Source organism: Hemibagrus wyckioides, linkage group LG12 (genome assembly GCF_019097595.1).
Source record: "Hemibagrus wyckioides isolate EC202008001 linkage group LG12, SWU_Hwy_1.0, whole genome shotgun sequence".
NCBI lineage: Eukaryota > Metazoa > Chordata > Actinopteri > Siluriformes > Bagridae > Hemibagrus > Hemibagrus wyckioides.
In genome coordinates, this window is record NC_080721.1 from 10228584 (window position 1) to 10256049 (window position 27466).

Consider the following 27466-nt stretch of genomic DNA (forward strand, 5'->3'; position numbering starts at 1 on the left):
ATTACAGCTGGAAGACACACACACACACACCTCAGTGGGAGCGTCTGATCTACAAATAGTGCCGACGTACTGTCAGACGAGTGGGCAGTGTGTGTGTGTGTGTGTGTGTGTGTAGCAGGAGTAGGAGTAAAGACACCAGGCTGCATGAGTGAAAGACCGTGATCACAGATCACACAGACGTCTCAGAGTTTAGCGTGGACTCCATTTATCAACTTCAGGGAGTTCAGAGAGAGAGAGAGAGAGACAGACAGACAGAGACACTAAGAAATCGAAAGGCAGAAAGAGAGAGAGAGAGACAGACAGATAGAGAGAGACAGACAGAAAGAGAGACAGTCAGAGAGAAGGAGAGAAAGAGAAATGACAGATCTTCTTCGGATAACAGACAGATCAGTAGAAAGTGAGTGAGTGTGTGTGTGTGTGTGTGTGTGTGTTGGCCCAGCCTCTCTCATTTAGAAGTGCATTATGAAAATGCATGAGAGACAGAGAGGAGCTGCCAAACGGCCCTCTGTCACTTTTACGGCCATGTGATGAAGTGTGATGAGTGTGTGAGGATGGGCTGGGCCTCTGGATCCTCATGCGGATTTGTGTGATTGTGTGTGTGTGTGTGTGTGGTCCCTTAAGGGGGGATTTTGTTGTTTCCTGTGTAGCTCTGGAACTGCTTTTTAACCCACTTTACAGGGCCAGTCTGGGTTAATAGCAATACCCAATTTGACTAATGGACCTATTTGAATTTGTTTCCCAGAAGCCTTTGCTTGCTGCGTGATTGCACTCGGATTTTCCTCGATTACAACAACATCCTTCAGCATCTCACAGGGGTCGAGTCTCACACCTCAGCAATAAAATCAAACAAGGAGTCAGTGCGGGTCGAACCAAGACAAAGAGGAAACACAGAGATGGAGTGAAAACTCCAACCCCTGAGACACTGGAGACTAAATCCCACATCATTAAAACCTGATTCCTTCATTAGGAGGGATAATATACACAAGATTCAGTTTTAAGAAATACCTTTGAGGCAGAGGAAAGTGAGGAAGTCTTCGGTCTTGGGCTTGCGTCTGGAGAGGTCGGTGATCTGCGTGGCTGGTGTGGGCAGTGACGGGTCAGCCATCTTCACCGGCGTGCTGCTGGGGGAGTTGGGCTGAGACTGAGCAAATTTCCTCTGGGCCTGAAGTCTGGGTCTGACAAAGATGAAGAAACACATGTAATAAAAGACCTATTCAGAACAAACACCAAACACCACCGAGTCTGTTATTACTATAATAAAGGATAAAGTGATTGAAATGATCAACAAGCTGATACTTCAGATACACGCAAAGCTGCATATGAATAAACATCTTTTCATTTAGAGCTCTTTCACTGTGTTCATGAATATTAAGTTTTATTTTAATGTGGAAAAAATAAGGAAATGTGAATATACTCATTTTAAAAGTAGCCACGCCTCATTCATGGAGACTGACATGCACTAAAGCCACACCTCCTTCACTGAGACCAACAAGCACTAAACCGCCACCTCCTTTACTGAGACTGACATGCACTAAAGCCACGCCTCCTTCACTGAGACTGACATGCACTAAAGCCACGCCTCCTTCACTGAGACTGACATGCACTAAAGCCACGCCTCCTTCACTGAGACTGACATGAACAAAAGTCACGCCTCCTTCACAAGCACTAAAGCCACACCTTCATTGAGACTGACATGCACTAAAGCCACGCCTCCTTCACTGAGACCAACATGCACTAAAACCACACCTCTTTCACACAGACTGAGCAGCATATGCTCTACTTCCTTCACCAAGTGAGAAAAAAATGAAGCCACACCTCCTTTGAGCGACAGATATACAGGCCATGCCCCCTTCACCTTGGCACAAAGTAGACACCTTCCTTTATTACTGCATTGAATCTGACAGTCAGAGGCCACGCCCCTTTTCATCCTGAGTGACAGACACAGCTCCTCGAACCGTAGGGATATTGCTTCGGTGATGGTTTTAGCATAAATTCTGTTGATGTACAGACTAATGTACATGCCAAAAAAAGGAAGTTAAAAAATATTTAAAGTACAACTATTACTTTATGGTAATGTTTTCCTTGATACAGTCTTGTCAGTAAAAGCTACCAGCTACTGTAAAGTGAAATCAATTTACCACAACAAAGAGAGAGAGAGAGAGTGAGAGAGAGAGAGAAAACAAGAGAGAGAGAATGAGAGAGAAAACAAGAGAGTGAGAAAACGAGAGAGAGAGAGTGTGAGTGAGAGAGAGAAAGGGAGAGTGAGAGAGCAAGAGAGAGAGAGAGAAAGAGAAAGAGAGAGAGAGACAGAGTTCGAAAACGAAAGAGAGCGAGCGAGAGAAAGACAGCGAGAGATAGAGCAAGAGAGAGAGCGAGAGTGTGTGAGAGAGAGAGAGAGAGAATGCAAAAGTGGGAGAGAGAAAGAAAGAAAGAGAGAGCAAGAGAGAGAGAGAAAGCGAGAGCAAGAGCGGGAGAGAGAAAGAAAGAGACAGAGAGCGAGAGAGAGACTACATGGATTACACATGCTCTCTGTCTTTATGGCCACATTATGAAAACAAATCCCCTCTTAAGCGCTGCGTCTCGAATAACGCTACAGAGGGCTATAAATTCCTCTGGCCGTATTTGCTCTCAGGAATGGTAAAGCGTGACTCTCACTGTTGCTGCGACTAATTCACTCAATCTGGATCGGATCGGATCGGCCTGGGCCGCGGCGCCACCTCCGTATAATTATTATCCAAAGAGTGTCAGAGTGGAGAGAAGGGCCGAGGGTGCTCGGCTTTACCCCCTCGCTCTGCTCCAGAGCAGCACCTGCCAGCTGCCGTCCGGCCGCCTCCTAATTACTGAATCCTGATTCGTGTCACGGCCCTGAAACGTAATTAAGTTTGTGGGTTAAACGCCGCCGAGGCGTCTGCTGCAGCTGACGAGTGATAAGGAGTACAAAGGATGCATCAAATTGCAGACAGACTTTTAAAGCCAGGAGCTTTGATTCTCCTCATCCCTCTGTTCTTTAATCCTTTTCATTTATTTTAAAATTCAGAAATGGCTGGACACGGTGGGGAACATAAGGAGCAGTCGTACGTGCTGCGCTTCTTTTCCAGAACTCTCTAGATCCGAGTTCGTACGTAAATGTGAACAAATTTACGCTTTTAAAAAAATATATAAATGTTTAAAATGCATCACAGTGATGTACGAGGCGATGGTATACGATGATGGAAGACGGAAATACACACTAAATCATACAGTGGTACCCAAAAACAATTCCATTTCTCTCACACAGGATTATTTTGGTCTCGGCAGCCGAAACCGAGAAGAGTTCAGTGAGAGTTCACACTTTCTTTCTGTATGAAGTTTTAAAACCAAATAACAAGAGAGGAACAGCTATATAGATTCTTTCATGGGAGATATTGTGCACTTGAAGAGAAAACTGCAACGACGCTACATCACAGATCGACGTTTGTTGCATTCAATGTTGTATAATATTTTAATTAAAAGACACTCAAGCTGAAACCCTACTGGTCTGGTCCTGAGATTCGCCCGTGACGATGCTTACATCACACAAAACAAAGGATCTGACTGGTCGCTGCTCTATGCTTCAAGTAGTAAAGTAGACTTGGACCCTCTAAGGTTTTCACGAACACAGAATAAGATCCGCAGAAGTGACCTGGATGAATGTCACAGCCACTAACACACTCCAGCATCTAAAGACAGAATGTTATCTTTACACACCGAGCAGGCATAACATTATGACCACCTGCCTATTAATTGTGTTGGTCCCCGTTTTGCTGCCAAAACAGCCCTGACCCGTCATGCACGGTGTATCCTGACACCTTTCTAGCAGAACCAGCATTAACTTCTTCAGCAATTTGATCAACAGTAGCTCATCTGTTGGATCGGATCACACGGTCCAGCCTTCGCTCCCCATGTACATCGATGAGCCTTGGTCACCCATGACCCTGTCGCCGGTTCACCACTGTTCCTTCCTTGGACCACTTTTGATAGATACTGACCACTGCAGACCGGGAACACCCGGTCAAGAGCTGCAGTTTTGGAGATGCTCTGATCCGGTCATCTAGTCACCATAATTTGGCCCTTGTCAAACTCGCTCAAATCCTTACGCTTGTCCATTTTTCCTGCTTCTAACATTGAGGACAAAATGTTCACTTGCTGTCTAATATATCCCACCCACTAACAGGTTCCATGATGAGGAGGTAAATCAGTCTTATAACCTGTCAGTGGTCATAATGTTATGGGTATATCTGTATCCTAATGGCTGAGAGAGAATAAAGTTAGCCAAGGGAAAGCTAGTGCAGTCACATGATCCATTATAAGAAGCATTTGATTAGACACTAAACTCCACATAATTTCCCTTTCTCCTTGTGAAATGTGATGCGTTTTAAAAACACACTATTGTACTCTGATGTATATTTGTATTATATATTCATATCTATTTTGTCCCCATTGTGTAGCGACAGAAGTGTGCGTATTTATTTGCGCGCACGTATTTATTTCCGCTTCATTTCATCACGACGCCGTGGATCGCGGCCCTCGGTTCTTAAGGCACGCTTCACCCCAAACAGGCAGGAAAAGAGAGAAAAGATCAAACATCATCTCCTGCTGTACAAATTAATCTCACATTCAATCAGACGCCTGTTAGCGCAATTTGTCAGCGAGCGCAACAGCTTTGACACTGCCGAGACGGCGTCGCTAATCAATTCTGACTAGCGCTGTTCTTTCACCAGATGCGTCAATCCTCTCAGGCTGCCGCTTCCTGCTGTGTCTGCAGGCGAAGCCGAGGCGTTAAGGTATTCGCCTAAAAGGAACCGAATCTCGGTAAAAGACTGCATTTTTCCCGCAGAAAGGTGCGAACGCCGAGTCTCCGTGGTCTGTAACGAATCGCATCGATTCGCTCCTGATGGAAAACGAGATTCTCAAGAGAAAATCGTTGAGCGAACATGCAGAGAGGAAGATTCTGCCTGGTTTAGACAGACGGTGCAGACGCATACGGAGTGTTAATGAACAGCCCTGGTGTTCCAAAGCAGCCTACACATTTACATGGGGGAGAGAGAGAGAGAGAGAGAGAGACAGTGAAAAGAGACAAGATGAGAAAGAGAGGGAGAGAGGTAGAGAGAGTTGGGGGGGGTAGAGAAAGAGAGAGCAAGAGAGGGAAATAGAGAAAGAAAGATAGAGCGAGAGTGAGAGAAAGAAAGAGCAAAGGGGGGAGTAGAAGGGGTAGAGAGAGAGAGAGAGAGAGAGACAGTAAAAGAGACAAGATGAGAAAGAGAGGGAGAGAGAGACAGGTAGAGAGAGTGAGGAAAACAGAAAGAGAGAGGGAAGTAGAGAAATAGAGAGAGAGCAAGTGAGAGAGAGAGAGAGAGACATGATGTGCTGAGAGACAGTACTGAAAGCCACACATCGCTCGAAAGCTTTTAAAAAAAAAAACCCTCATCGACCTGTGAATATTAGAAGATCAGAGAACTGCATGAAATATGCAAAGGCCATTTCCTGCTCTGGCAGAAAATGAGAAGAATGTGCGGCTCTAAACTTACTGCTCGCTGTGAAACGGAGCGCGGCTTTGATGAGCGACTGTACGACTAAATGACAGTAAATAACCGAAAATAGAGAGAGAGGTAAAGTAAGAGCCCCAGACTGGGAGATAAAGAGGGGCTGTGATCACTAATGGAGAATATTAGCATCAGAAAAGGGGGGGAGGGGAATGATTTGGAGGAGGAGGAAGAACTAGTGGGAATACATCAGGGAAGTGCATGACTGGATCAATACTTTGCTTATTAGATATTCTATTATACACCACCTTATAGCACAGTGCTATTAAATTCTTCACTCTGATTCAGGTGTTGATTCATTATCTATCAGCAGCTCTGACAGTCCATCGGCTTTAAGCATTATAATAACGTTAATGCTGTAATATGCCATCGTTTCCATAGTAACCACTTGCTTCCATAGAGAGAAATGCTCTGGTAAAGAGAATTTTTTTTTTAAAGGAGTCTCCAGTGCGAGCGTTTTGTTTCAGTAGTGAAGCCATTGGTAGGTTTTTGGCTTTTTCAGGAAAAGAGAAAAAAAGGCAGGAGAGGGAATGAGTGTTTATAAAGCTGCTATAACAAGTTCATTCACAGATGTTCCACAAGATTGAACGTAACAAGAAATGGAGAAAAAGTAGAGGTTTTTTTTTTTTTTAATGAATAAAATATTAGCTTTGAAAGTTGTTTAAGAGCAATAAAGTAAAGAGAGGGAGAGAGGGAAAGAGAGAGAGACAGGGGAGTGGGTAGATGGATGGAGAGAAAAAAGAAAAAGATAAATAGAGAGAGATACAATGAAAATGGATGGGTGGGGATGGATGGATGGATGGATGGAGAGAGAGAGAGAGATTCAATGAAAATGGATGGATGGATGGATTGGTGGATGGCGAAGAAAGTGAGAGAGAGTGAGATCCAGGCTTTGCAGCGCTTCATTTATAGTGACGCTCCTGAATGAGTACTACTCTCACACATGCACCTCTATAGCTTTATTTTGTCCTCCATCACCTGCCGGATGCCACATTCCTCCCAGCCATTCCTTTTACTGTGAAAAATCTGCTCACACACCGCTCTAGGCGGAGCACCCAAACACAGCAGGGCGGCATGAGCCTCAAGCTCGGCACTGACCGGTGCAAATTAAAGTCAAAACATGCTCGGGAATCCTGCAAGAGACGACTGAAACCACACACAGCCCACAAGCCCGAGACTGCATCCAGCTGATAATGGAAGCCTTGCTCCATACGCTTGGGTGCCTTGTTATCGAGACGAAATGAGAGAGTGAGAGAGAGTGAGAGAGAGAGCAAGAGAGAGAGGATCACAGCTGTGCAGGTTGGATAAGTGAAGAATCCTGGGCTGTTGACAGACACTGGAATGTGGACAAATGGCGGAGGGAGAAGTGAAATCTTCCCTGGGGACAAAGCCAGCAGCTATTTTTCACAAGAGATTACACAGCGACTGACAGTTCATCACAATGTCAGAGACGTTTTGGGGAAACCGAGCTGAGCTGCAAGCGTAAGCCAACACACACATATAAACACTTCAAAACAAATCATCCCCACAAGCCCGGGCCAGAGGCCAAGAGCCTTAATAAAATATTACCCATCTAAACACCATTTAAGACTGCAATTCACAAAGGTTTAAAATCTAATTTAAGCGCCGTGTTCGAGAAGCAAAAGGTACAATGGATGCAATTTTTCAAGGGACATCAAAGGAACCCAGCTTTAAACCAAACAAGACAGAACAAGGCTATTAAATAAAATGAAACCTAGTTAAAGTCGGGAACGACGACGGTCCGCTGTGACGGACCCTTCGGTGTGTTTTTACTGCTTTTCACAAGAACTGCATCTGTAGTGTAGGAGCAATGATGTACATGTGTTATTGTAGATGATGTACATGTGTTATTCAGTGAAAAAGCTTCATACACCGAATTCTACATAACACCTTTACGGAATTTGTGGTGAAACGTTACCAGGATCTGACTTCACACAGATGCACGCAGCTGGAATTACTTCTTACTGTACATCAAAAAGGACACCTGACCTTTTTCTAAGACCTTTATAGTCAGAGTGTAATGGTTATTGTTGGGTTTATAGTCAAGTAAACAGGTCAAATTATTGTTGCCATAATCACAGCGATGTGGTGAATAGATATCATGTGGTGCACAAGCCTTCGGCAACACAGATAGGCTGGAAGATATATAAAAATAGAGTAATGGGAAAGCAAGCACCTGCAGAGATTCAAAGGAGGAAGGATATCCCCCAAGACGTCCCACTCTGACCTCTGACCACAGCTACACGACTCAAACGCTGAGCATGCAGAGTCTATTAGAAGCAGATGGAGCAAGAAACCCAGTGTACTTCAAACTGAACCTCAGCAAAGCTGAGAAACAGAAACACAGAGCTTTCTTGGAAGATACACCAGTATGAGAGCACTCCTTTCAGTGCTGGTCAAGGTGAAAAATGAAGATCCCGGAGAGCACGGATGATTCTGACGGATTAACACAAAACCGACTCTACGAGGGCCTGAAATGCAGGCGGCGTGTCAAAGCAGTGCTTATTTACCCATTACTCTTTGCACAGAGTTAATCATGCATGTTTTTTCTGGCACTGTTTAAAAAGCTCATGAATCACAAACTGTTCAACCATGGTGTACGAGGGACGAATCAGCGGTGTGTGCATTTTCTCAGCGCTCGGTCAGCAGATGGCACGTCGGCAACAATGTAAAGCTGCCAGGGAACACGGCTGGAGTGCTGCAAAGACAGAGCTCTGGTAATATGGTTATAAATCAGACTCCAAAAAGGAGGAGGGTACACTCCTCCTTGACCACATCCTCTACTCCTCTCCTCTATCACCCACTTGCCCCGGAGCGGAACTAAAGGAGCCCAAGACTGGCTCCTCTAGACGTCCCTCTTCCGCTGGAGCTTTTCTCTCCCTTCCATCCTGAGCAAGAGATCCTGAAACCCAATAACCCCACTGAGCTTCCTGCCCTGTGCTCTTCTTAATGGGGCTGATAGTGGCTTTCACAATGGCGCGAGTTTAATGGGAGGCCAGGGCCATGCATTATTCAACGCTGATAAAAACCCACAATAGGCTGAGATCATCACGGGGAGGGAAGGGCGCCGATCCCCTTACCCCGACGCGCCTATCAGTCCTGGAAAAGCAGTGCATTGGGTTAAAGAGAGCAGAGGAGAATGACAGTGCTGGGTGAAAGACAGCAGAGAAGAATGAGTGATGGGCAAAGAGAGCACTCTGTCTCTTTACTACACCGGAGAAATTGAAACAGTGGTACTTCTGCAAGTCTACACATGCCTGCTTTGTGTTTTGTTGCCATCTTGTCCTAGGCTGAAAAAGTAACACCTTATCATCATCAGGAGGCTGAGATATGGGTTTATATCTTCTGGACAGTATTCCATACGGAGGGAAGCAGGGAGAGAGAAAGAAAGAGTGAGAAAAAACTCTTTTTTGAAAGAAAGAAAAGAATACGGAAAAGGGAAAAGAGTGAGAGAGGTGGGTGAGCACCTGCGGAGGAGGTGATGGAGAGGGGATTACCACAGGATGTCCCTATTCATCCCAGTCTAATCTCCTTCACCTCAGCCTTCAAAGTGATGCCGCTCTGATGTTTCTACATGTGTTGCTGTTCTGTTTCACTGATTAGCTCTGAGAGTAGCGGCAGGAGTGAAAAGCAAGAGTTTCGGCCCCGCCGGAAAGCTAGAGCAGCGCAGCCTGGACTCGCTCGGCTAAAAAACACAGGATAGGAGGGGGGAGGAAATGCTTTCATAACCTTCACGTTACCTCGCTTTATAAGCAACAGCTGCTGTGATCTGCGGTTTTCCCCAAAGCTAGTTTCACTGCAAGCACTGGTGTACATCACTAGCTGACACACGCAAAATCCCGTGCTTTTAAACATGAACGTGTGTATGAAGAAACACATGCGAGTTCACACACTTTGGTCTTGACTCGAAAATTGGCACATACAGGAGGTCATCCTATTCTTCATTCTACTGGTTCCTACTTGAATGACTTAAAGGTGATTTTAGCATTCAGCACATAAACAAAGCTTACTAATCACCTACTGGTCAACAGAAGGTGTCACAAACAGGTCCTGGTGAGACCCTAAAAATCTCTTGTAATGTAATCTGTCTCAAACTTTGCACTTCCAGGATAGTCACACAAATGGGGACTGTGGATCCAGTGTGTTTGGCTGTCATCGGCAGAGGTTAACACTCATCTAAAAGAGCATAAGTTAGGGGTAGGGCCAGGGGGGTGGGAGGGGGGGCTTCTGCAAAACAAAAGCTTGGCTTAGGCACCATGAGTAAACAGTATGACCCTTCCAGTTCTGCCCTAGGGTATCAAAGCATTCCTTATCTGCAGGAGTCGCTCCTAATCTCAGCGGCAGACGAGAGGAGCAGGGGTGAGCCTCAGAGGGAGGGAGAGTGAGATGAATGAGTGGAGCGAGTAGATGGATGATGCGATGAAGAGAGGACAGGCTCCGATTGACCCTAGGGGGTGAAGCTATTTGAGGTTCAGAGAGGGAGGGTTGGCAATGGCTTGCATTTTTTTGTGGGAACTGCAGAACCTTTTTTTTCCCCCCAGTATTAACATGAGCTTTTAGCTGCCCTCTCAAATGAACAAGGCTCAAGCACTTATCTGAGGGGTTAACTGCACATCTCTACCATGTCAGCCTGGTCACTAACATAGTAAAAACAGGCATCGAAGAAGCTCCTAGAATTAAATGATCAGCAACACATAGACCAAAGCCCTCTAATCCTCATCGCGGGTATCGACAAACCACCTAAAATCAGGTTACAGGAACCTTCATTAAGGTGAAGCTTTTTAGAATAATTAATTCTATAAGAAATGTACCTAATACAACTTGCCCTACTGGGTTGGCATGCAGTTTGATGCACAAATTCATGATGGAAACCTGGTTTAAACCTATCCTGACATCATAAAAGAGTTTGGCAAAAAGACAACAATGGCATCAAGTGTGCAGTGCGACAAATTTTGTTCACAGCTACTGGCTGATGTTCTCAGTCTAGCTCTGCCTCATTTTCTCTGTCTTTCTTTTTCTCTTTCATTCCTTCTATTTTCCCCCCTGAAAGCTAAACAGCTCCAGATGGGCCACATGTTCATGATAAACTCTCCCTGCAGCGCCTGCCAGTACAGAGCAGCTGGCTCACAGGAGAGCAAAACACAGCCAGCAACACGCGTGCACAGCAGTACAGTGCTTCGACACTGAAGATCCTGAACTCCATTCTCGGAATCCTGATGACCTTATAGAGGATTCCTAAAAACTGGAATCCTCCGAGAAGCAAGGTCTAGAAACCTTACCACTTACTGGGCTCATTCAAATCAAGAACCAAGTAGCAAGGTCCATAAAACATAACACTGTGAAGGACCAGCAGCAATAACCCAAATTCAATATGGGGTCAAGTAGGTAACTATACACCCTTTTATCTTAGTAACCCCCCAATCATGTGCTGGGACACGAAAACAAAAACCTTGATTCTCTAAGATGGAATTTTTCCAAGAGGGTCAGTAACCCTAACACTGTCCTGGATAATGAAGGCCCCAAAACGCAGACTCTTGTAGGGTTTTTTGGGTCAGTAACCCCAAGATAACATGGGGTAGAATTCATTTATCTAAAACACAGAGCAGAACAAAATTATCCAGTAGTTATGACAGATGATGCTATCACAAACCCAACCCAATTCCTGTATTAAACACAACTCTGGGTACTGGGAGAAACCCAGAACAGACATTTCTTGTTGATACAGTAATGACAAGCCAGAAAGCAAGACTGACCTCCTGCTTGGAAATAAATAAGTGCGACTTTAACACCATTCCCGAAGGAGAACCTGACTGTGGATACTTAATGTAAACACAGCTGCCAGAGCTAAAGTGTTTATTGCTTTTCGGTGTGTCTGAGCAAGCAGGACCACCAGAGATGACCGCATTTTTTTGACCCCTTACTTCCCATCCTTCTCCAATTGCCACAATCTAGGGCACTGGTGGATCAAACACAGAAGGCACAGATGCCAAGCAAAACTGAACACCCAGGTTTCATACACACTCTTGTTCCAAATAACTGATTTATAAGACTGTTTTTCCATGAGAGCAAAGAGAAAGGGAACGAAGCTCTCGAGTGATTATTCAACAACAGTTAGCACTTGTTTTATTTACACATATATCTTCAGGCTAGATCAAAATGTTAGGCCAATCTTACCACCAAAACGCAATTATAAATTATGGTGGACCACAATAACTCACCCACATGTGAGGACCTGATGGAAGGAAAGTGGTAGGCAAGCTGAAGTCAGAGGCAAGGAATGATGACCTAGCATGTACATATTCCAGTTTCTCCAGAACTGTGTTTTTGGGAAGCACACCCTTTGATTAGATCATCTTGTTGTGCCCTCTATTTTTTTTATATTTGCACAACAGTAGATGATGAGGACCCACAAAGATACACATTTTATTTTGCTGACTTGGTGGAACATTCACTTAAAAACATGTGCTTTTAATGGATTCTCGAGCTGTGAGAATGACAAAGAGGGAGGTAGACAGAACAGGAGAAAAATAAAGCACAAGAGAGACCAATAAGCCTGTAAATGTCTGGGTGTCCATCCCCGGTCTCCTTTTAAGATGTCTATCACTGTTTATAGGCCATGGACAGAACAGACCATGTGGTTTAATGAAGAAACAAGACACCATAGCTCAGACAGGTGCAATCACTCGAGCTTTTCAGTCTTGGCCTTGTCTCTAGATTCACTAGCTAGCTAATAACTTCCACAAGCTGACAAAAGATCCCGCTCCGGGCTGCCCCATGTTCCCAAGCCCTAGGGAGTGTAACACAAGCATGTCTGGACAATAGTACAACAGAGAGGTGCCAGAAGAGATCTTGGATTGCTCTAGACTAGAGAATAATCCCTATGTGACACTGTTTTGCTACCAAAACCGAGTAGGAATCATTGTAATGATGCAAGGAATCACACTTTTATATTGTGCCAAATGAGTCACATATTGCTCTGACTGTGTGCTGAACAAAGAAAGCACATTCCATTTCTTTTATGGAGACAGGATACAAGTATATATATGCCCATTTTCCACCCCTCTCTACACTGCTTTCAAGCTCATCCTATTTTAAACATTCTTTTCACTGTTGCTCAACCCCCTGCAACTGGGTGACTGTGCATTTTCAACCAAAGTCTCGAAATTTTGAAATGAACGCCTCCGAGCACTTCAGTGCGTCAATGGCATATCAATCTTAATGCACCCTGTTCCACTCCTTCCATATCCAATAAAGATCAGTCATGCCCGCAGCCTTGACTCCTGAAAGCAAACACTTTAGTTAAGCCCTCGACCAAAGGACATTCCTGCTCTGTGACTCAGCAATCCTCTGGAGCCAAAAAGCTGTACCTGGGCAGTGACTCAACAGGATTGTGGAATCCAACGGTATACATGGATCTCAGTTTCTCACGCTACCTCTAGCCAATCTCCTCCCTGCTCCACTACACACAGGCACACTGCATGCTAAACACGCAAGTCATTACTCCACTGAGAGTGAGCAATCATGCCTAATCGCTGTCTTTGTAGCCAGCATCGATTCCTTACTCTGTTCGACACACTGATCAGCATGCAGCATTCGTGACACCAAAGGGATTTACGGCAAAATCAATAACACCATTGTGTAACCATAGAAATAGGCAATGGCTGCACGCCTGCTTGAATGGGTGCATCGAAATCAACAAAAAAACAAACCAACAGTGGAAATGAGAAGGAGGGACACCGAGCGAGGAGAGCGCTGAAATTGGCAAACTACTAGAAAACGATTTGGCACTGACTACACAGAGCAAGAGAACAAGCATACCAGTAATGTTCACCATGAGAGGGAATTTCAAGTGGGCAAACAAACTAGCAAGGACAAACAAAAGAAGCCCTTGGCGCAGGGTATTCTGCCAGTCCAATGAGTACCACGTGTGCCTCGAGTCCAGTGTCAGTTATGCCTTTGGCACAAAATAAAGTTTCTGCAAGATCTGCATCTCTTAGAAGCCTGGGAACGCAAACACTGAGCTACTCTCATCCGCCTTGCCTTAGCCTTTCCCTGCAACCTGGTACCCTGGCACCTGGACCTTGATGTGCTCTCCCCACTCCACTTTTCTTCATTCCTCTTTCCTCCCCTTCCTGTTTTTCCACCCAGGCCAGGTGTAGGAGACACTGGCACCTCCTCAATTGAATGTTAAGCCAAGAAGAACTGCAGCAAACACGTTAGCCACAAAAAAGTGGTAAAGCGCAGACGGGCACACAGCGCCAAGTGAGCGGGTCTCTCATTAGGGCTGAGCAGAGCTGCCACTCTAATGAAAGGCAGAGAAAGGCACTCAAGAGCAAAAAGCCGCTGTTGTTGACAGTGTGGCGATGGCGGCTCACTCTCTTTGTGCTTATTTAAATCCCAGCTCAGCCTCTCTCTCTCTCTCTCTCTCTCTCTCTCTCTCTCACACACACACACACACTCACAACCCCCCATTCTGTCTGTCTTTCTTCCTTTCCCCACCTCTCCGTCTGTCTCTCCTTCTAACTACTGTTTTAATGATGGTGTCTAGGGGGGGCAGAACACTGATTAAAGATTGCCATGCAGTATTAAATGACAGGTAGGACTGCAGGCAGGTGTTGCACGCTGATCCTCAAACCGTACACACTGGTCCTGACTTCTGCCCACAAGTAAGTACGTTACCTGGGAGTCTCAAACGCCTCCCCCCAGCAAGCGACGGTAAATGTCTTTCTTGAAGGAGGCCGGCCTGGACATCTGCTGCATTCTGGACGGTTGTGTATGTTTTGGCTGCCTTTGATTCGGTGTCTCGGTTTTTGGTACTTTTGTTCCCATGCAGCCCTCTGGAGATTGATTCAACCCTCTTCAGAGAGAGAGAGAGAGCTGGCACTTCACTTTGCGTGGGTGTTTGCTGCATGTGTGTGTGTTGGTGTGTGTGTGTGTGTGGGATGGGGGGATTATACGGAGAATCCTGGATGAATGAGTGCTTCATAAGGCTAATTCTTTTCATCTACGGGCTTTCCTCTGAGATAAGTGTGCCCGAGTGTACACAAACTCACATCAAAGAAAAACTTCTGTTCCTGAAATCCAGGAAGGGGGTGCGAGTACATCTTTAAGAACTTTGTACTACCTCTAGTGCAGAGCTGGCTCGAATAACCGAAGCTCCACTCTGCTCTGCTCTGCTCGTGAGTTATGTTACAGCAAGCAAAACAGGATATGAAGATATTCCTTTGTTTGAACCTTGTGTGGGTTTCATGGGAATCACATTAACATAGACACCCTGCTCATAGGGAGCAAGAACAAACAAATGCGCTAAAGACAGGTGTGGGAATAAAGGGAATGAGATACATTTTTCCACAGGGTAGCTTCATAGCAAAAATAAGTAAAAATTAATAAAAACGTTCACATGAATAGCGTGCATGTGTTCTGTGGTCGGTTCATTTGGATACTTACACTCCATGACCTGCCTTGAACACAGCAGCTCCCGACTACTCACAGACCTCGGTTTAGTTTATTTAATTATTTATAATAAAATTTAGGAGGAGGTTTAGTAGATGTAATGAATAATCGGCTTGCTTGTGGTTTGATTTTGAGACTGTGGTTAGACAAGTTCTCTGGAGTGCTAAAGCCAACAAGTCATTTCATACACTTCAGTGTAGAGCAACACATGACTAGTGCACAGTATTCCCCACTACGCCCTAAACGTCACCTGAAGACGCATTCTAGTCATCAGTAGGAACCATTCTTCCCCACTTTTAATGTACCTTTACATTTCTGAAACAGCAACAGGCAGCGATGGAGAATCAGCATTCGGTAGATAAATAAAAACTCTATTAAAATAAATAGAGACTGCATCACCCTGGTGCTCGAGCCAAATAAGCTACAATTCTTTTCCCTTATTTCAAAAGCTTTTTTAAAATTTTTTTTAAAGGCACACTACACCTCAGGTGCTTGTTTATTTGCCTGTGAGTATAAAGAAAGAAACCCGCTACATATCGTCTGAGGTAATTGCTTTCGCTCCTTGAAGTGGCTTTAGTGCATTCGCGCTACACAAAAAAAAAAAAAAAAAAAAAAAAAAAAAAAAAAAAATGAAACATGGCGAAGAGTTAATTGCAGACTGTACACGAACACATCTCATTTCCCTTCCTCTTTAATTATTAATTCAAACAAATACTGAGCATGGCTTAAAGAGACTAATTAAAAGTGACAAGAAATGAAAATTAATTTCAAAGAATGAGTGCTTATTATAAAGCCCTCTGATCCCCGCAAATGACAACTCTATTGTGGAAGCGCTCGTGTTATCATTATCTCGCTAATAAGCGCGGTGCACGGCTCCGAGCGGCTATCAGAACCCGTCGCCGGGAAGGAAACGGATCGCGGGAGGAACGTCTGCGTCGCACGGCGCCTTCTATCGGTCCTGTCGGCTTAAGGTTTAGACGTCCGGCGCCGATTCTGAGCGTCTTTTATACTCCGCTTTAATCACCTCACTGATCATCATGTCACGCTTTTGTTCTGCTGTAACACACACCCTGTTCTACTCAAACACACTCACGGAGGAAAAAAAAGACATGAAAAGGAAGAGATTTATGAATACGCTCTGGGAGAGCATGTGCGTGCATGTGTGTGTGTGTGTGTGTGTGTTTTCACCTCTTTTTGGCCTGTCCATCCTCCCAGCATTCACTCCCTCCATCCGTACTCTGAGAGCGAGAGTCGTCCTCTTTACGTCCTCCTTTAGAGCCAGAACCATTGAGCTGGACACTAGACAGAGAACCTACACACACACAGCGACAAAGAGGGTCAAATAATTGCCTTCATCATTCTAAAAACCTCTTGATGCTCCAATATAAACTGATATTTTAAAATAATTTTTTTTCTTCGACAGCACGACATGCTACGTCTCTTTTTAACTAAAGAGAAGCTGGTAAAGAAAGGAGAAGTGTTTAGAGCAGAGAATGGACGTGATGACAGGCGTGAGCTTGTTTAATACACGATGCAGTGTAAATGTCAACGGATTAAAGCGCACGAAAGCTTATGGAAACTGTTCGCATGATAGCATTACTAGACGTTAGAGGGATTAAACACGTCACGATGTGTTGTTTTTGGAACGTAATCGAACTCTGAGGTGGTACATTTTTGTTGCAGCAGATATACTAACAGTAACACGTTGGTCAAGGACAGGCCTGAAGTGAAAGCTAGGAGACTGTACAGGGCAGGTAAATAAGAGAGGTAGAGGAGGAAAGAGGAAGAGAACAGCAGAGTCGGTTGTTGGAAGTCGTGGCTCTTAAAGGAGAAGTGTAGAGAAGAGAAGAGTGGAGGAAGCGAGTCCAGACACCCGGCTGCATGAGGAGAGAGGAAAAACCGCAGTGTGTCATTGTGAGGCTTCACACACACCAGGACCTCGCTGCGGTAGGTTGGGTCTGTGGAACTACATGCATGTGCATGCACACACACACAAAATGCTACAGCCTGTCATCACTATATTCTTTCATATAATAGGATCTGGCTTACAGACTGGCCAAAGTGTAGATTATCTGTAGAGTCCTCACACACACACACTTTCTCACACACACTCTCTCTCACACACACACACAAACTCTCTCAATCGCACATACAAACACTCTCTCTCACACACACACACTCTCACGCACACAAACACACACCTTCACATCAGTTTTATTTGCTTTGCACATCATGTTAGAACTTCAAACACTCCAAACTGCACACTAGGACATGAATCAGATCTCCAAGTGGCTCTATTTTGTCATTACCACTCAACCCCGCTTGTTTTTCTAAGAGATTAGCGTTCGCTTCAGTTTAACCAACCCCCCCCCCCACACACACACACAAATACCCCCTACCACCCCCACTCCACCCTCTTCCCAACCACGTCTTCTTTTTTTTCCCTCTTCCCCAAACTCATCAGTCAGCCTTTAAACAAACAAACAAAAGTCAAAGAGCGATCAAATGAAGCTTTTCTGTAAAACACGCATGAGAGGCTGTAAAAAGACGAGACCACCACGGCTGCGCTTCAAAACCGGCCGGAGAGGCTCGCCGCTCTCCAGGGACAAAACATTTTAACTAACGATGCAGCAAAGCAGAACCACTGGAGTCAAAATGGCTTCTACAGACGGAGCAGAGCGAAGGAGAGACTCCTGAGCGGCTACATTACAGGACGCTGCTTTCCCATCAGCCTATGCAGCGCCAGCGTGGAGAGAGCGAGCGGTTAGAGCTCGAAACAGAGGAATGGGGAAAAAATTGTAGCGTGGCATGTTAGCCCCAGCCTTTACATCACTCCAATTCAGATTTATACCTCACTCTATCAAACCAAACCTCCATTTTATTTCAGGCTCTGGACCTTCTCTCTGCAGACCAGGACCCAGTGACATCAGTGGCATGGGATGAGCAAGAACTTTTTGTTTATTTCTTTTAAATAAATAAAAGAACTTTTTGTTTATTTCTTTTAAATAAATTAAAAGAATACAGTGCATGTCATGAGAAAATAAAATGAGAAAAAAAATTGTAGATTTAATTCAATTTATTTGTATAACTATTGGACATCGTCTCAAAGCAGCTGTACAAAAGTATAGAGACATAAAGAGAAAAAAAGAATTAAGTAAAAATGTTTAAAAAGTTAATCAAATTTACACAGAGAAAAAATGGGTAAAATCAGTGCAAATTCAGCTAGAAGCTTCAAACTTTACGCCTAAACCCTCGTAACATTTTGTCTTAAAAAAGAAAAAAAAAGAAAAAAGGAAAAAATGACCAACAAAATTTGTTTATTTTTAAGATTTATTATTATTTATTTCATTAATGTGGGTTGTTATATTAGAATTAAAAAAGATCAGAGAAATAAAAAAAAAAAAAAAAAAAGTGTGTCTATTAGTTTTTAAAGATTTATTTATTTATTTTTATTTTATTTATTATTTCTTATATATTTTATCGGCATTTTACTGATTAACTCAATGTGAGTTGTTTTGGTGCTTTTTAAATATAAATCTTATTTTAGAATTAAATTTAAAAAAAAAATTCTAAAAAAAAAAACAAACAAAAAAACCCCCACCAAAAACAAAAAAGGAAGAAAGTTTCTGTATATTGTGCATGATTGGAGTGTATGTTTTCATGATGCTGAATGAAATCAAACACTTGAACACTCAGACCTGAGCTGAGCATCAAAGCCACAATGCCGAGGTGATACTATAGTGATGTAACATCCTCCAGAGGCTGTGTGTCAATACTGTGCGTCACTCTGTGTCTTTAAAAACTTGTGTAACTATTACAGCAATGAAATCATGATTGGTTGAGAATCTTATTTTTTTAATCTAAACCAATTGTAATATTTTTTTCTTGAGCAAATATTCCATTTTTCATAGTGGCAAGATACTATGATACCCCTCAGATTCTGCCTTCCTTCCTGATCATTCCTCCCTGCTCCATCGTTCCCTACTGATCTTTTCTTCCATCCTTCCTCATCCTTCCTTCCTGATCCTTCCTTCTTTAATTCAATTCTAATCCTTACTTCCTTTCTGATCCTTCCTTTCTCCCTTCCTCCATGATCCTTCCTGACTATCTTCCTCCCTGATCCTTCCTTCCTCCCTGATCCCTCCCGACTTCCTTCCTCCCTGATCCATCCTGACTTCCTTCCTCCCTGATTCTTCCTTACATCCTTCCTCCCTGATCCTTCCTGACCATCTTCCTCCCTGACCCTTCCTTCCTCCTTGATCCTACCTTCATGAGCCTTCCTTCCTCCCTGATCCTTCCTTCATGATCCTTCCTGACTTCCTTCCTTCCTCTCTGATCCTTTCTTCCTTCCTTCCTGATCCTTCCCTTCCTCCCTGATCCTTCCTGACTTCCTTCCTCCCTGATCCTTCCTTCCTTCACCAGACTCTTGTATTCAGAGCAATCTACGGTGAGATTTGAGCAGTTCAGGGTCAAGACGTTATCTCGAGCAGCTGAACGTTCACTAACAGCACGTTAACTGCTGAGTCAGTGCTGCTGAGCCCTACACACACACACCTTACCGTGGAAAAAACCCAGCAACCGGCTTGCTGACAACCGCAGAGCGAGTAAATAAATCATTAGTAAAAGCTCATTAAAACAAGTTGCTTTGTTCATAAAAATGTTTTCTTCTACACGGCTGCTTCAAACGATCCTTTAAAACACTGTGGCCTTAAAAAAACCGAGAGGGTTTAAAGTTGCACTGGAACGAGACCGAGTCGTATTTTGTTGTGTTGCTCAGATTGTTTTGAAATGAAAACCGACGCCATGTTGTTCAGACCACAGTAAAAAATATGCGAAGCTTTGAAATGATGAGAAGAACAAAACTTTTACTTTAAGCACGTCTTGATGTGGCATTTTTATTCTCCAAACGACGAAGGATCGAATCCAAGCCGTCAGACTTTTATTTTTTTTTATTTATTTATTTTTAATAAGTCTTTAGACGTTTAAACTCCCAACGTTCTGGCTACTAAAGCAGAAACCGAGACAGTTCTGCATTCATTCTGCCGAAAGGGGAAGAGGAACAGGAAGAGAAAACAAAAAAGTAGAAAAGACAAACGGATTTTGAGAAAGTTGCAAAAATTGCTAGAACGTGTAGACGGTCACGGGAAGTGAGACGAAGACAAGCTGAGAGGCAGAGCGAGACAAAGGGAAGTGGACAGAGACAGGCGGTGATTACGGGTCGAGTGCAGGACCGGCTGTGACTGAGAGGGAAATGAAGAGTGACAGCCACCGGAGCACTCACTCCACTCCACTCAAAAAAAAAAACAACAACACAGGAGCTCGTGTCGATCACTGTTGGCACCCTGCCACTGAGCCACGCCCCCTCTTAAACACACACTCGCTCTCCGGTAGCGAGAGAGCGGTGGGAGGACGTCTCGGTGAAGAAACCCTGTTATTATATTTCCGCGGCTTAGCCTACGGCGACGCAGGAGGAAATCAGATCTGACACTGATCCTCTGCTAACACGACGCTGCCTGGTTGCGGCTGAGCGACGGAGACGAGCTCGTCCTTATCGGGTATTTTATTAACTATATATAACAATTCATACGAGCGGCACGATACAGACAATAATGAATGTTCATATGGACTGTGTAAAATTGGCTTGATGTAAATATATAATAATAAAAAAAGGTGATGAGATGAGATATAAAAAACAAAAAGAAGTTGTTGTTTTAAGTAAATAAATCTGCTTGAACAGCCAAGGGGTTGTACATGTGTTTTTCCTCAGCAAATCGTCGACATCTGCATTTTTTCTTAATCCAAGCCAGGCCGGTTCTACTTTTGTGTATAGTTTACAGTTGTTGTAGAAGAATATTGTAGAGTGAATCGTCACGTTTTCTGGCGTTTGGCAGACGCCCTTATCAAGAGCCACTTACAATTTTATCTTACATTACGACTGAGCAATTAAGGCTCTTGATCAGGGAGTGGCAGCTTGGTGGAACACCTTAACTACCAAGCTACCACATCCCTCATTGGTACATCAAAGCATAGATCTGACGAATAGCTCGCTGTACAAATCCACGTCCGAGTCGGATGCGGTGTGATCGGAGTCTGATCCGAACACAGTACAGAAATGTGATCTCACCGTTCGGGCTTTTGGCTCCATCGCTGAGGCCGTCACAGAGCTGGCGTTTCTGTGCGCTCTTAAACTCCTTCAGCGAGAGATAGAGGACCTTCCGCACCACTCGCTCTTCCGACCAGGGGATCCCATCGCTGTCGTCCTGCAAACAAACAAACAAACAACCCGGTTAGTGTTGGCTCAGTGGAATACACAAGATGTTTTATATTCACTGAATCAAATCTCTCGCATCTAATAGCAAACATGACACTGTTGTTCTAACACCTCAGTGTTTGGCGTCTTTCCTGCAGACTTTAGATTTAACCGGTCGTTTCTGTTACATTTCAAAACACAGTCTCATTCTTTCTAAAAAGGAACAGAATCCTGACGCTGACTTCCCATCAGTGAGCGTGTGCACTTCCTTTCCTACGCCGAGCATAAAGCACACACGTCGTGTGTGCTTAAAGCACACAAGTCGTGGCCATGTCATCATGTACAACATGAGGAAACAAATCCAGTATAGCCCCCAAAATGTCTTCAGGTAATGTAGCAGATTTCAGTCAAGCTACAAGACAAGAAATAGAACTTTTTCCATTTCCCAGCATCTGACTGGTTTCCTGTTACACCCGGATCATCACTGTTAGATGAGCGATTCATTTGGCAGTGTATATTCGAGCACAAATACGGCCAATGAAGCTTATATGGGTGTATAATGTTTGTTTTTATTTCAAATGATCCACTACTTTGAGGCTAATGCAGCTAGCCATTTGAAGCCGCTTATTTAGATCGGCTCCGCTGCTAGGTCACTTTCTCATGGGTCACCTTTCAATTTCCGCCAGAATTCCGACTTCCACGTTGACACATTTCCATATTTTCATTCATATGCCTGTGAATGGGATCCGGTCGTGTTTCTAAGATGTCGATTCATTTTTATTTGTTTATCACTGGACACTGTAACAAAGCAGATTGACAGGAATCTAAAAAATTCAACACAAGTTTTAAAATTAAGTTTATATTTATCCCGAATATCCAAGTCAGCGGTGACAGCAATGAAGAAAAACTCAAAAGGAAACCCATCCTCATCTGCGAGACACTGGAATCTTTTAATGCGAGTGTTTAAACCTACAAACAGGAAGATTTAATCCCTTTGCAGTTCCTCCAGCATCATAAGCTAACGATTAAACACGTATAGAGATGTTCGATGAAGCTAACATTTCAACAGCAAGAGCAAGAAGCAGGAGTTAGGACTTAGTGCCTGGTTTTAACTAACAGCTTTTAAACAAGCTAACGGAGAGGGAAATCAGACGGTGAAAAAACAGGCGTAAACACTGCACCGTCCGGCTGTTAGATCGGTCAAACATGGGAATGCTAGCTGAGAATTATGAGCGAGAAAGCTAAAATAAATCAAATATAGCATACAGTTGCTGTGTGCCAAAATAGAAAAGAAACAAAAGGGAGCAAAAGTGAAGATTGCTCTAGCTATTCAGAAGCTAGCTAATTTGGCTGACTAGCAGTTTTGTTTAGTGAGCTAAATCCTAGCTATTTAGTTAGAAAGTTGATAGCATTTTTATCAATGGTAGCTCGGTGACAGCATTTTAAATTTGATTTAATATGAATGAGAAAGCTAAGATGAATTAAATAGAACATATACAGATGCTGTGTACCAAAAAAAAAGAAAGAAAATTCCTAAACAACAGAAAAGCAAAATCGAGTGCTAGTAATTTGGCTACTAATGCTAGCAATTTTGTCTAAATCCTGAATGAAGGCACCAGCATGGTAAACAAACAGCACTTTGTTTATAGGACCTGTTACACACACACACACAAAGAAATGTAGCTAACTTTACAATTTTTGTGGGGGGTTTTTTTCGTGCACTTATTCTCTCAAAATGGCTGCCATTCTGGGGAAAAAATCGCTAAGTAAAAATGACTTCTAGCATTTGGGGCATAAGCTAAATGATTCTTGTAGTGAGAAAGAAATAAAATCACTTCAGTCAGGCTAAAGGTTTTCACCTCAGAGCAGAAAAATAATTACTGTCATCTTGCCAGAGATAACAGTGCAAGGAATCTATTAGCGAGTGCCGGGGCTCGCAAGTGAGCATGAAAACGAGCGTTTGGCGATGAGAGTAGAGAGCAGGAGACACGACAGGGCTCTAGGAGATTAGAGAGGCGTGTGTGAGACTGAGACACACACACACACTTTCAGCCAGGTCTGGCAATGCACTGATGAGATCAAGGATTAAACAAGCCTCATTAGCGATTAGCGTTTTGACACACTCGAATCGTCCAGAGAGAGAAAGAGCCAGCAGTTCGCAGACACATCTGAAACAGATTTAAGAGTGTGTGGACACAAAAGGGCCATAACGCTAAGTGAGATTCATATTCAGGCTGTCAGGAAAAAGCTGCCAAGTTTGTCTTTGAAACGCTGGCGAGCTTTGTAGTGTCAAAAGTACAGACGCTAAACAGACAAAACTAATATCCTGAAGACACGCTGCACAGAGATCTTTTAGTTTCAACACATTTAACCTTCTTCCAAACGAATATTTTCGTATTTTTACCTCAGGTTTGCACCATGAAGAAAAAGTGAGGAACACGGAGGGGGGAAAAAAAACGTTACTACGAATCGTAAACAGAACTGGAGCAATTAGCATGTTTACAGCCATATTAGGACTTAAACACAAAAAGTCTTATAGACATCTGGACATTCTTCCTGCATTCCCAAGTGTGGGATCAGCATGCGGGGATCACAGGATATGAGGATCTTAGCGGATAAGAGAGAGATAAATCGCCACTTTATCACAATAACAAGGCCATAAAAAGCGTCAGTAATACACTCTGGAAATCATCTGGGAAAGTTTGTGAGGAATAAAACACAACAAAAGTGGTTTAGGAAAATATTCAACAGTGTTAGCAGCTGAGCAGATAACGAGAGTTAACGACAGTCCTCAGTCTCGTAGTTTTCTGTCTCGTTCCCCAGTTCTCAGTCTCGTAGTTTTCCGTCTCGTTCCCCAGTTCTCAGTCTCGTAGTTTTCCGTCTCGTTCCCCAGTTCTCAGTCTCGTAGTTTTCCATCTCGTTCCCCAGTTCTCAGTCTCGTAGTTTTCCATCTCGTTCCCCAGTTCTCAGTCTCGTTCCCCAGTCCTCAGTCTCGTAGTTTTCTGTCTCGTTCCCCAGTCCTCAGTCTCGTAGTTTTCTGTCTCGTTCCCCAGTTCTGTCTCGTTTCCCAGTCCTCTGTCTCATTCCCCACTTCTCAGTCTCATAATTTTCCGTCTCGTTCCCCAGTCCTCAGTCTCGTTCCCCAGACCTCTGTCTCGAAGTTTTCCGTCTCGTTCCCCAGTTCTTATAATTGTAACAACGTTATTCGTTAAAGAACATGACTCGAGTGGTTAAGGCTCTGGGTTGTTGATCAGAGGATCGGTGTTCAAGCTCTAGCACTGCCATGCTGCCCCTGTTGGGCCCCTGAGAAAGGCCGTTAACCCTCTCTGCTCCAGGGGTGCTGAATCATGGCTGACCCTGTGCTCTGACCTCAACTTCCAAAGCTGGGATATGAAAAGAAAGAATTTCACTGTGCAGTAATGTATATCTGACAAATAAAGGCATCTCTATTCTAAACAATGTGGAATGTTCTAGAAACTAAGCTGGTATTTAAGCAGAAAGAAATTCTGTTTGATACCGAAAAAACGTCCCAACGGAAAAGTTACACAACACTGACACTGGAGACTCCTTCCATAAACACTACACAGAGACAGGTTAGTAAAAACAAGAAATAAATAGATAAAACGTTATACAGTCTAACACACACACACATACACACACAGCCAGAGCCCTGAACACACTCTGAGCAATCAGGCATGTTCCATTGTTTTCTATGTGGTGGGGTAATGAAGGAGGGGTTTGGACAAACAAAAGAGATGGGGGGGCATGGCTGACACTGACAGGTGAGCTTTACATCTCCCAGCAGACACACACACACACACACACAGCAACTGACAGAAGCTGATTGGGTGCAAGGAGTGTGAAAACCACCAGGTCTTCTCATTAGACACCCCCATGGGCATGCATGTACGTACACACACACACACACACACACACACACAATTATAACAGTCCTCTCAAGGCTCGTGCCATTCAGCATTAGAACAACGGTGGTCCGTTCCAAAACCTGCCAGTTTGTATTGATGCATATGCGCGTGTGTGTGTGTGTGTGTGTGTGTGTGTGTGTCAAAAGCCTTGAAAGGGTGACGCTGTGACAGGATCCCCAGAGCACAGTGCAGCAGGATGGCAGGTATGGAGCAATTACCTCACACTCTCACCCCTCCTCTCCCCCCTCCTGACACACTAGGGTCTGGCTCTGGGCCAGCCCCACACACACACACACACACACACACACACACACAATCTGCTCTGAACTCAGGCAGCTGATCAGGAAGGTGCGTGAAAGTGTGTTGGTTTCTCCTCTTCGGCACGCTGCCAAGTCGAGAGTTAGCATGTATGAGTGTGTTTATTTTCTCCAGGAGAAATCACCGAGCTCGAGCTGAACATCATCATCATCATCATCATCATCAAGAAAAACCCGGTGAATATCGCCACAACCTCTCTCGCTCTCTCTTGCTCAGAACCTTTCCGCAATATCCGTAACACGGCTTTTCAACATTCAGTGTTGAATCAGGACTTTATTCTCGCGTGACACGAAGACGCGTTTTAGTAGAAGCATACACACAGGCGCTAATATCGCTAAGGAGAAGATCTTAGCAGGTAGAAAGAAAGACACGGTTCTTACATGTGTTGGTAGAAGAGACCTCAATTTTTTCCATATTTCTTCCAGCGAGACAAACAATATGCAGCTTCTCTATTCTTTCAGAAACCAGCAACCAGAAAGCCCCGCCCACTCGTTTCCTATTGGCTCACCAATCTGTGGCTTGCAAAATGAAAACAAGCTGAGAGTAACCGCGATAGGAAAGCAAGGATGTCTCGTCTCTTTTGACGTCTCGTCTCTTTTGACCTTCGTTGACGTGAATTTACTGATATTTAACTTGATTGCCACTTTACCTGAAAAGATCTCCCCATATCACCATAGCAACAGGACAATAACGAAGCTAAACTGTAAAAATGTTCCAATACACACGCACACACACACACCTTAGCAATCGGAAGTTATTACATGATCTGAATAAACATGAAACTGATCAGTTATTTTATCAATTAAATTATAAATCTGGAGTCTGGAGCTGTATTTTATGTTATATACCATGCAACGAGTGTATTTAAGTCATTAACATTCTCTTTATACTCTAGAATATTTATGTAGAAGGTCTGCAGGGTGATGTATGATGTAATAATAAAATATAATATTGTTCTGGTCACATCAGTGTTTTTAGAGTTCACCCAGACAGACAAGAAAAAAATGCATTAAATATTAAAATGTCCCTGGTGCAGCTGTGATGTTCATGGTACGAGACGAAACTTCAGGTTGTGTAATAAACAAATAAAGTGTAGCTAAATGAACATCATCCACAACCGGGTGACAGCGGCTAGAAATAAAACAAGGCCGAGCATCCAATCTGAAGCTTTACAAACCAAATCATACTCAATTAACATGTGAATATAATCAATAAACACCTAGAACACACACACACACACACACACCAGCTGTCATGCTGAGAAAAAATCATCGCTCAAGACATGAAGTTTGCTCTCTCAGCGACACCCCAGATTCTGTCTCGTTCTCTGCAGTGTGAAACACTCGCTCCCGTCTTAAACAAGCGCGCGCGCGCACACACACGTCCTAAATATAGCGGCGCTGACGCTCACGTGGGATTGATCAGTGTACAACACGGGCTTGCTGCCAACTCAGGGCTTTCACTTAACACGCTCAAATTTGTTCCAACAACGAGCGCTGCCTGAAAGAACACAACAGGAACAAGGGAGAGAGAGATGAGACGAAAGAAAACACGGGAGAGAGAGAGAGACAGTGTCGGGGGTGGGGGGGGGCTTTCTAACGAGGATAAAGCTCCAAATTGGAAATGTTGAGGATATAATGAACATCAGTCTCTCACAGTCTCTGTTCCCCAGTTATCTGTCTCGTTCCCCAGTCCTCAGTCTCCTTCTCCCATTCTCCGTTTCGTTCCCCAGTCCTCTGTCCTCTTTCTCCGTCTCGTTCCCCAGTTCTCTGTCCTCTTTCTCTGTCTCCTTCCCCAGTCCTCTGTCCTCTTTCTCCGTCTCGTTCCCCAGTTCTCTGTCCTCTTTCTCTGTCTCCTTCCCCAGTTCTCTGTCCTCTTTCTCCGTCTCGTTCCCCAGTTCTCTGTCCTCTTTCTCTGTCTCCTTCCCCAGTTCTCTG

The 27466-nt window shown here is 44.0% G+C and overlaps 1 protein-coding gene across 1 annotated transcript in view; it reads right to left on the reverse strand.

The window, feature by feature from the left end:
* Nucleotides 1-27466, reverse strand: part of jarid2b (jumonji and AT-rich interaction domain containing 2b) — a 116229-nt gene that overhangs the window by 33580 nt on the left and 55183 nt on the right. The window contains exons 2-4 of the mRNA XM_058404839.1: nucleotides 21160-21295; nucleotides 16224-16347; nucleotides 1006-1175 (exon numbers count right to left, since the gene is read on the reverse strand). Of these exons, the coding sequence (XP_058260822.1) occupies nucleotides 1006-1175; nucleotides 16224-16347; nucleotides 21160-21295 (430 nt within the window). The remainder of the gene's footprint in view (nucleotides 1-1005; nucleotides 1176-16223; nucleotides 16348-21159; nucleotides 21296-27466) is intronic.